Genomic DNA, 10,492 nt, shown 5'->3' with positions numbered 1-10,492 from the left:
CGTGCCTCCGCTGTCTGCTACACTTCGTTGGCTCTTCTCAAAATGGAGCCATTTCAATATTCTCTTTCTGATGATCGTATTGTGGCAGGTGTCCATTCTATTCCACCATCTTCATCTCTTCTTCACCGTCCATTGATCATCGCCATGCATGGAGGGTGCTATGATCACAAGTATTTCGATGCCACTCCTACATTGTCTGCCTCCGTCCCCAGTGCAGCCTTTGGTGTGCCTTTCGTATCTATTGATCGCCCTTCCTATGGTGGAACAAGCTCTGTCTTGCCTATTCCTGCCGATTCAGACTTTCCCGAACAAACTGCTCTCTTTCTGCATCAACAAATCCTGCCTGAGCTTTGGCGCAAGATCGGCTTACCAAATCGTTGCAACTGTATCATCCTGTTGTGTCATAGCTTGGGAGTGATGCCGGGTATTATCACTGCGGCTTTGCATGCAAAAGATGATGTACCAATTTACCCTCTTGGTGGGATAATTGCAAGTGGTATGGGAGATAAACAGTCCTCATTCATGAAAGGCAATCCTCCTTCATTTCTACCGGTCGACGAGGACTATGCTCGATTTCCTCTAGACGCAAAAAACAAAGTCATGTTCAAACCTGGGACATTCAAACCCGAGATTTTGGAGCATACCGAGCGCCTCGATGCTGCTTGTCCTCTTTCGGAGGCAGCTCGGTTTGCTACCGATTGGCTCCCTATTTGGAAACAGAAGTGGGCAGCGCAAGTTTCAGTGCCCGTGATGTTTTCTCTTGTTGAGGACGACCCTTTCTTCGTTGCCACCGAGGAGGAAGTTGAAGCCTGTACCAAGGCGTTCACAGGCAGTGTTCGTGTTGACGGAAGCTTGATCAGAGGCGCACCTCACTGCGTGGAACTTAGCCATTGGTCGCAAGGATGGTATGCTCGATGTTTTGGGTTCGCCATGGAATGTTCTGCCAGTCTTAGCTTCATCTAGCAAAGAGTATTCACCGGACCCTCCATGTATTCCTTGAAAGCACAAAATCTGATTAGGACGGTATAGATAGAAGCAAGGTACCAACAAGACTGAGTCCCATTTCTTCCCTTTACATAACACAACATTACCAAATGATCCACCTGATGAGAAAGTTATAGAAGAGAATTCTCTGTTACTTTTTCTTCGGGGGAATGAAAAGTAGACAACCCTGACAGGTTTGGACGGAGGAATCGGAGTTAAGGCTTTTATCCTGGACCCGCTGGACCCTGATTTTCCGAGTTGCCTGATCTGGCACGTATTCCCCTTTACGGCGGTCAAACTTCCCAATCAGAGCGTCGATTCCAAATCTGCTGGCTGACCTACCTAATACGGAACAGGACTCATGTCCATAGTTGAAACCAGGATGTCGTCTCGACTCCCTGAAGTATAAGTACCCTTTTCCCCAACTCATCAATTCTATTTTCGCATAGACATCTCTATACACATCCCGAAAACAGCATGACCTGTTCAAAAGAATGGAAGAAGATGCTCAACGGGGGGCTTTACTGCGCATGAGATGAGGACCTGCAAATCAACCGCACACGATGCAAGAAAGCCTGTGATGAATTCAATGCAGCTGGAGGAATTCTCGCAAGTCGTCGAAAGGTCGAATTATGAAGGAAGTAAGGGCAACTCCTTGGCTGTTCATGGCGGTGCTCCTTATGCTTACAACGTACATTTTCGCCAGCATTATCTGTTACCCTCGCTCCATGCCACCATCGAAGCTAGACCCGAAGGAAGATGAAGCTCTGTTTGAGGAAACTGATCCCTTCGTGGATGGCCCCATCTCTGTTGACCCCGGTCTGAATTTCAGGATGGGCAAGCGCAATTTTCTCAATTTTAACCTTCTTGTGCTCGATACTTGTTTGATTACCATTGGTGAATGGGAGCTATTCGGTCTGAATGTTTGCATTTATGGTGCGGTGCGACCCATCCATTAGACCCGGCTGTTCGACAGGGCTTTAAGGGTCCTGAGGGGGGCAAGGAAGTGCATATCAAGGACGATGTTTGGATCTGTGGTAGTGTAATTATTCTAGCGGGGATTCGAGTTGGAAAAGGATCTACAATTGGTGCTGGCTCAGTGGTGACAAAGGTTAGTCGTAACCAAGTTGCTTTTTGTATGTTTGTCGTTGCAAGGTGCACATCTAAATGTCGCAGGATGTTCCCCAATTTCACTTTTCTGCTGGAAATCCTGCTAGAATTATTCGGCGAATTGAAACAGCATGAATCCTGATCAGCAATGAAGGTCATGCGATCATGCGAATTCTTGGTGTGATGATCTTGGTTTATTTTAGCACAGCATTCTGCAGGATAATCTTACGGTCAATTTCCACTATTCTGCAGTCACCAGACAAAGAGTTGATATGAATTTGTCAGAGTATACGTATTATAATAGGCGACATATATAGGGTTATAACAGCACTATGAAGCTTGAAAGTTCTCAGCAAAGAGCCACGCTTTGTTCGGAGGTGTTGGTCATAGCCGTTATCCTTTAATAGATACGAATGTCACATTCAAATAAACTCCAGCTGAAATCAAGCTGTGAACGAGTTGATATAATACTAAACGCATCACGTTAGAAAACTCAGTCGTCAGACGTGCGGCTCGACTCACCGTTAAACATGATTCCTCCCCATTCCAGCTACCCGGCAAATAAACATAGAGGACCAAGGCCATCTCGTTGATGAAACCTGTTCATAGCAGAGTCAGCATTGGCGATCCATATTATACCTTCCCTCCACATCGAACTCACAAGCAACAACCTTCGGACTGAGTCGTCCAATACTAAGCACCCGACTCCAATCCTTCCCGTCAATCCGCACCTTGGCCCACCCCTCTTCGTCATTGTCAGCATCTCGCATGCGATTCCGCTCGCTAGGAAGCCGATCAATTTCCTCCTGCGTCATCTGCCCAGCGGCCAGCGGCGGGTTCACAAGATCAGACCAAACACTCGCAATACGAATCTCATCTGTGGCAATGGCTAGCCGTAATGAGCCATGCATGTTAGCTGATAGCTCTAGTTTTGGAGCGTTGTTTGTGGATGATGTCGTTGCGCTGGTTTTGTCATTTTCACCGCCGAATGAGATTGTGTGCATCCCCGGTGCATCGACTGCCATCACGCCTGGTTGGTGGCTTTTGGAATCTGACGAGGCTAATTTGGTAAAGCGGTCTGAGATACTTTTTAAATGGGACAGGTTTGGGAGGATGATGTGCACTTCTGGGTCTGGGCAGTGCGGTTCGTGGAGACCCTCCACGGCCACTTCGTGAAGAATTTTGATGGGGATTTCTTGGGTTACATAGGTTTGGCGTTCTCGGGGGCCCTTTTCGCCTATTGTTTCGTTTGGGCCTTCGGGAGGGTGATCAGGATCCTCCGCTTCATCTGTAGTGGCGAGGGCCATGTTTCCTTCGGTCCACTCGGAAGAGAGAACTGTTAATGCCAAAATTGGTGTTTTGTCTTTCTTTGTCAAGCGTAATTGGGAGGATGATGCGCCCCATGCTGAACGTAAGGCGCGGTTAAGTACGCTGACGTTAATTTCTAGGTTGATGGCGTCCGAGTTGGACTCCAGCTCGTATGTTGAGTCGTCGAAGATTGCGCCCTAAACAGTCAACTTGGGTGCTGATTTGACTAGGGGTTTATCGTACAACTGGGATGGTTGCCCACACTTGCGTGCCTTGATCGGGGATGATGGTGAAACGGATCACCTCATGTTCCAGGCGCATCCAGCATACCTTGCCCAACGAGGACAAGGACGCGGTGAGTTCTGTTGATATAAGCTACTGTGATGTCTGCAACTGACTCGACTTACTGGAGAATACTCTGGTGTCTCGCAATTGAGCTCGAAACCGCATGGCTCAGTTGTTGACGGAGGAAGAAGTTCTTATCGCTATCATTTCTCTATCGACTGCTCTTCTCTCTTCTCTCTCTCTTTCTTCTCTCTTGACTTCACGTTCGTTGATCCTATTCTATTTCTTCTATTTTCCAGGCAGATCGCATTCTGCTAGTTCATCCTTACCAAGAGTTAAACATGCTACTAGAGCTGCTCCCACGCCCGAACCGTCCTCTGCCGCGTTGAGCGCAATCAAGTCCATCTCACCCGACGGCCAATCCAGGATCTCACGAAGAGCCTGTGCCGCCCGGCCCTTGAACATGCTATATTTATTGAACAAAGAGCCATCCACTCCGACATGGCACTGACGGATATTTCTCTTCTTGCAAATAGCCGCGATGCCACAGGCGTAAAGACGCGCCGCACGCGTCGCGATGAGCCCGATAAGATAACGACAAGACTTTAGTTCGTCTAGCGTTGGATGCAGCGCGAGATTCTCTTCGAACTCCTCTTTCATATCGACGAGTCCTTCGGAGATGTCCATCTCGGCAATCGAAAGGAAGGAGGCTTCCAGTGAATTCTCGACTCGCAGCCGCGTCACGTCTTGACCCTTGAAGAGTCTACCTTCTTCGTGCAAGGTGATAAGGATCAGGCGCAGCATTTCTCCAATGTATAGCCCCGCGACCATCTTCTCATAGATCTGCGTGCCGGGTCGAACGGACTGCTTGTCTATTTGGTGATCAAATGGCGTCAATGGGAGCACCTTACGCTCATTGTCGAATGCGCCATACTCGGTATTGATTATTACAGTTCCGTCTTCTGGCAATCCCGAATCGCGGAGCTTGGGGATAGAACGGCAGTCTTCCATATATGCTGCGTTGCATCCTGTGCTGAAGATGCTGCCGATCTTTATCTGAGGATCTCGATAATGTGATGCAACGAGTGTCCCCGTCGTGTCGTTGATCAGGGCAACCACTTTCAATGGAACATTCTGTTGGAGTCAGCTACCGCCTTTCAACTGCAGATCAGATCTTACTTGTTTTTTTAATGCAGCTTCGAGTTGTGGTACTACATCATTCCCCTCCACTCCCGGCACGTTGAAGTTTTTGGTCCACCGCTGCAAAATGCCACTCCGAATGGATCTCTGGTCGACCGGAAATGAAAAGGTAAAGGACATTGGAAGCGGTTCTTTTGATATCCTACCAGCATGATGATCTTCGAGAAACGATGCCAATTTCTCGGCAATAAAGTCCCACAATACTTCGCTTGTGCACGTCTTGACTTCATCTGGAAGCTTGTATTTCCGCTGGATCTGCTCAAAGTCTCCTTTTCCGGCCCCAAGACACACCTCACATACCCTAAGATTCGTTCCTCCCATATCAACCGTCAGAATCTGTCCCCTCTCACGCCCAGTGGGCAGTTTAGTGACCCAAGTGACGTCCATTGGCTATGCACGTCAACATGCAAGTCAGCATACAGAAGTATTCCCATAATTCCGGTCCACATGGTACTGACAATAGATCCGCCCTCGACTGAAAGACCCTTGGCTAGTTCCTCGACAAAATGCGCAGTGATCTCCTTCAATTTTTCGGCACCCACTAGGAACCAATCCTCATATTGCTTCAGAGATTGAGTGAGCTCCTCGGGCACACCCTGCATCATCTCTGGCCGGTAGCGGAACCCTTGCATGACAGGCTTGGAGTGCAGAAGCCGATTTCCTGATTCTTTGAGGGAGTCTGAAGAACCGATCGTTTCTGCTCCTTCAGTTCCGAGCCCTAGGAGCACGCCACCATGACCGCATTATGATCGATTTGGCTCCTAGATGATAAATACCGTATTGGATAGGGTTAACTATTAGATATATATTTGCTATTCATCTACTATTGAATTGATCTATTTGTATTTTCTACCAGGTCTGTCTATATCCCTTGCTTTGGGCTATTATAATCGATGAGATGTGATATATCGGTTTCTAGGAAGCTGGAAGTTACCAGATACAAGTTGCCCGAGCAACTTGGCTGCAAGAAATCAAAGCTAAAGAGCATCGAAGAGCATCGAAGAGCAGGATATTCGTCGAGTTTATAGTACGAAGAAACGAAGTAAACATCAAATCTCGTGACTCCGAAACTCAAGCGCGAACGGGATCGCCGGGACGTGCTCCACCCCCTGATCTCCAGATATCTCCAAAATAATTTCAGCTTCACTTAATCCTCCGAAAGGGATACTCACGCTCTTTTTCTCTATATTTCCCTGCCTGCGCCTCGTTTGTTCGTTGGTTCTGCCTCTTCTGTTCTTTTTTCCAACCTCTCCCGCCTCTCTTTCTTGGCTGCAGAGCTCCCGCTCCCTGCCACTCAAGCTTGCAGCTTGTTCTCTCACCGTGCAACGCGCGTCTCAGCATGCGGGTTCGACAGTCCACTCACTCACTTAGACCTCATCATTCTTATGCTACACTTGAGCCCGTCGATGCTTGTTGCGCCCAAGACCTAGGTTGAACGTTCGGAATGGCAGCCAGTCGAATAAACCCCAATCGCCCACTCATCCGCCTCTCCCCCGTCCACTCTCGTGATAACTCTCGTTCAACCTCGCCTCAGCGACGTACTCCTCTCTACCAGAAACTCGATCCTCTCCTCAGCAATCTCTCCCCTGAATCGACCCTCCACGCTCTTACCTCTACCGACGCTGTACCCTCCAACGAGAAAGGCGCCCATGACATCCTCTCAGAGAGTATTTCCCAGGTCTCACCTGCGGAGCGCGCTCTAGGGATCCGTGCCGCTGTAGCCGCCCAGAACTTAAACCTCTGGCATAAGGAGGTGCAGCTGTGGACCTGGCCGAGCCAGCAGGATGCAAAGCTCGGAAAGGGCTTTATGCCCCCACAGACATCTTCTCAGTCCAGCGACCCTTCTTCTGTCGCGCCTCAGAACAACCTGGATGACAATTATTATGGAAGTTTGCCAGCCAGCCTCGTGGAGCGATATGAGAAGAGAATAGAGGAGATCCGCGATGGAATGGACGATCTCAACGTGGAGGAACTGAAGGAACACGTTTTGAATGCCCACATTCCTTCTAGATCTCGCCCCTCGTCTGCCGCGAGTTCCATTTCTGCGCCTCCGCCGCTCAGCTATGTGCAGCTCAGTGACTTTACGGCCGTCATTACTGCCACTATCCTCCGCGCTCTCCCTTTCCTTTCTCGACTCAATGCTCTGCTCACTACCTGGGATGTGCGCCTGCTTGTTCTACGCCAGATTCCTGGTCTGCTGCGGGAGCTTACCATGACCCGGTCCGCCCTTGATTACTCCCTTGATTCAATGCGTTCCCCACAGTCTTCCTCTAGCCCCCGCCGATACTCCGACGCGTCTTTGGTTACTGACCATGTCAGATTGGAGTCCGCGGTTGTCGCGGCTGGGCGACGGATAGATCGTGTTCTCGATGCTTTGGAGGGTCGACCAGATTCCTTACCTGAAAATTGGATTGATGACCTAGAACGCCTTGAGTCTGACTTCGCTGCTTGGGTCGTTGAGACTGAAAATTACAAGGTTCATAACCAGTGGTTGCGTGCTCAGCAAGATGCGAAGGCACAAGCTGCCGCCCAAGCTGAATCCGAGAAGCAATTGGAGGAAACACGGCGGGTTCCGGTTTCCAATGAAGATCTCTCAGAGCCAGTGCCTACTGGTGAATCGAAACCCCTTGGAATCAAGCAAGAGAGTGAATGTGCCGTCGAAAGTCTCTCACACGAAACTCCTCTTGTCATACTGCCATCTGTAAACCGGACTGCCCTTGCAATGGATCAGCCATCACCTCCGGCTTCTATCCTTGAACAGTTCTCCGACCCAAAGGTCTCAATATCTCCCCCGGTATGCGCAACAGCCGAGAAACAAGAAGTCCATATGGCTGTGACCGAAGACCTTACAACCCCAACTCAAGCCGAGTTTCCATCGAGTATCTTGTCACTCAATGGACAACTATCCGCAGGCCAGACACCTCGTGCGAATGGGTCTGTTTCGGAGGACAAAGAGAACATTCCTCCTTCTATTCCGCAGACAGATGGATCTTGGTCAACCCATCGGGATGCACCCATTGCAAACCGATTGACTGATCATAAGGATGTATTTGAAGACCCCTTTTCGCGACCTTCTACAGCTGAAGCCAAGCCCCAACTCCCGACAGGCACCGCGTCCACCGATATCCCCCCCACTGAAGATGCCAATGTTTCTGTGGGCAGCGTTTTGCGAGCTGAGATTGCACCTGCTCTTCCTCTTCTCCAGTCTGATCCTGAAAACAGTCCCAAGTCTCATCTCGTCGACCGATCTGTGAAGCAGACTTCTCAAACGCCAGAGGAGATTCAACACGAACGTCACATGTCCACCAGTGTTTTCTCTCCGGACCTGCCTTCCGGTACATCTCATATCCGAATGCCTCGTGTTAGGTCTTCTGTCAAGGACTCCTCACAAAAGACTGTTGCTGTAGAATCCGCCTCTCATCCAAATTCTGCAGGCTTTAAATCCCAGATTCCCAATCCAGTGAAAAAACCAGACACTCCACGCACCGTCCGGAAACCGCTACAAAGTCCTATCAAGCTCTCTAAAACCAGATCGGGGCGATTGAGCCTTGACAAGGAACCCCAGCTGTCACCGAAGATCACCCGTCGTCGTCGGACCTCAACTGGATCTGTGCGTTCCTTGCTCTCGGACCACTCTTCGCTCATCTCCAGCCCTGACGTGCCGGGGCTACGGACTGCCTCATCGAACGAAACTCCCATCAGCGCCCCATCTCATCCTGAAGCCCCACACACCCTTTCACATGGTGATCACACTCTTAGAGAGGACCGTCTTCGTCGCTTGGAGAACCTCAAGCCCGACCTTCGGGTAACCTTCCAGCAAAATCGGACTGTCAGTCTGCCTCTTGAGCGCTTTATTAATGAGCGAATGGGGATGGGCCTAGGAAGCGAGTCAACGGATGCTCCGTCGAGACAGCCCATCAAAGGCTCAAATGCATCTGTTGGCTTGCCTACACTTTCCAAGGTGAGTACATACTTACTGATACTTTTCCACAAATTACTGACCCATCACTCCAGTCTCGAAACAAGATCACGGAGCAAGTTTCAGTCGTGTCATCGCAGGGACCACGTCTTCCCACGCGTCGCCCTCAACTTTCACGGGGCAAGTCTGCGTCCGACTTGCACGCTCAAAATGAGAAGCTCAACACTGCTGAACTCAACCGGAATGCATTCGCCAGAAATTCATCTGGTCGGATCATGGACCCTCAGGCTCAGCCAAAGTCCCTCCGCTTGAGACAGCGATTGACTGCTCATCCGAGTCTTGAAAGTTTGGGCATCAAGAGACAGGAACTGTCTTATGTGGAGGAGCATGAATCAGAGCTCACCGAGTTCGGCTCCCGTGCCTCCTCGCCAACCAAGCAGCTGAGACAGCCCCGAGACCAAATGGACGAACGGATTAGCTCCATTCTCAATACACTCCCTGGCGGCCGCATCCAATTGGTCGACTCAAACCACGAAGCAGATACCTCCTCTTCATCCTCCTCCGTGGATCGAAGAATGCGATACCGATCAGAGTCACCCACTGGTCCTCCAACTCGCAGCACTACCCCTGCGCCGTCTTTAATGTTGATGCCTGCTGCTCGCCGACGTTCCCATGCCTTCAAAACAGAAGATAGCTGTGTCAAGCTATATCACCTCCACCACGGAGGCCAATCCGCACCAACCAAGCTGTTCGTCCGCACCGTCGGCGAAACTGGCCAGCGGGTCATGGTTCGCGTTGGTGGCGGGTGGGCTGACTTGGGCGAATACCTCCGCGAATACGTCATTCATCACGGCCGTCGCAAGGTGTCTGAGACACCTCGTGTCGAAGTGCAAGGCATCCGAACTCGCTCCTCCCCATCTTACTCCTCGCCAGGCGCCATGCTCACTCCGGCTACTTCAACCTATCTCACCTCCGGCCGGGCCACCCCCTCCCGGCCACAGTCTGTACTTAGTACGAGACCTCCTTCATCACTTACCGTTCGCAAAACACGACGAAGCTCTAATGCATCGGATATCGCTGGCACCCGTGCAGTCACCACTGGTCATCTACATGCTTTCACCTCGCCTCCCCCTACCGTACCTCACGTCCCTGCCTCCGGTGGAAGACGCCTCTCAGTTTCCTCCGGCTATTCGATCGCAGAATCGCATTCACCGGCCAACAATTCCATCCCCTCCATCCCCCATGAAAACCGTGCCACTCCGCTTGGCTTGGCTGGCCCAAGGCCACGTGCACGATACGCATCCATGAGCCCGGAGGGTGAAGCCTGGGTCGAGGACGTTCTTCAAAAGACTCGTCGTTCCAGCTCGCACAACCCGCCGCCTATTGGACTTGGTCTGATGGAGCACGACGACAGCCGATCGGAGATCGGAGATGCTGGCATCCGATACTCTTTGCCTAAAGTGCGCAGCATCGACGAGATCGGATCTATTGGCACCAGCCGACGTGTCATCTTGCGTGGGCTTGGGAGTCGCCGGCCATAACCCTAACAATCTTCTCACTTTATCGTTACTCTTTAGCACTTCTTGCGCTCATTCTTCATTGCCTTGTTTGCATCAGTCTCTCTTCACATTTCATGGTCTGATAGACCCCGTGGCAACATACGATAGAAGCCACCTTTGTTCGATT

The 10,492-nt window shown here is 50.6% G+C and overlaps 4 protein-coding genes across 4 annotated transcripts; 3 read left to right on the top strand and 1 right to left on the bottom strand.

Moving 5' to 3' along the window:
* Positions 1 to 42: 42 nt before the first annotated feature.
* N7511_006060 (uncharacterized protein) lies at positions 43 to 963 on the top strand (the record flags this gene model as incomplete). The annotated part of the gene is made up of 1 exon (XM_057128437.1): positions 43 to 963. One exon carries the CDS (start codon positions 43 to 45, stop codon positions 961 to 963), a length of 921 nt encoding a protein of 306 aa, XP_056982993.1.
* A 749-nt stretch (positions 964 to 1,712) lies between these two features.
* On the top strand, positions 1,713 to 1,943 carry N7511_006059 (Maltose/galactoside acetyltransferase; the record flags this gene model as incomplete). The annotated part of the gene is made up of 1 exon (XM_057128436.1): positions 1,713 to 1,943. The coding sequence occupies one exon, from the start codon at positions 1,713 to 1,715 to the stop codon at positions 1,941 to 1,943; it is 231 nt and encodes a 76-aa protein (XP_056982992.1).
* Positions 1,944 to 2,537: 594 nt separating this feature from the next.
* Positions 2,538 to 5,519, bottom strand: N7511_006058 (uncharacterized protein; the record flags this gene model as incomplete). Its single annotated transcript, XM_057128435.1, has 7 exons — positions 2,538 to 2,564; positions 2,617 to 2,693; positions 2,756 to 3,599; positions 3,646 to 3,764; positions 4,017 to 4,821; positions 4,867 to 5,277; positions 5,346 to 5,519. 7 exons carry the CDS (start codon positions 5,517 to 5,519, stop codon positions 2,538 to 2,540), a joined length of 2,457 nt encoding a protein of 818 aa, XP_056982991.1.
* An 812-nt stretch (positions 5,520 to 6,331) lies between these two features.
* On the top strand, positions 6,332 to 10,347 carry N7511_006057 (GAS2 domain protein; the record flags this gene model as incomplete). The annotated part of the gene is made up of 2 exons (XM_057128434.1): positions 6,332 to 8,848; positions 8,902 to 10,347. 2 exons carry the CDS (start codon positions 6,332 to 6,334, stop codon positions 10,345 to 10,347), a joined length of 3,963 nt encoding a protein of 1,320 aa, XP_056982990.1.
* Between the last annotated feature and the right edge of the window lie 145 nt (positions 10,348 to 10,492).

This window comes from Penicillium nucicola (assembly GCF_028828085.1).
Source record: "Penicillium nucicola strain IBT 29836 chromosome Unknown utg000006l, whole genome shotgun sequence".
Classification (NCBI taxonomy): domain Eukaryota; kingdom Fungi; phylum Ascomycota; class Eurotiomycetes; order Eurotiales; family Aspergillaceae; genus Penicillium; species Penicillium nucicola.
The sequence above is the reverse complement of the archived record's forward strand: the minus strand, read 5'-3'. Positions and strand labels throughout refer to the sequence as shown.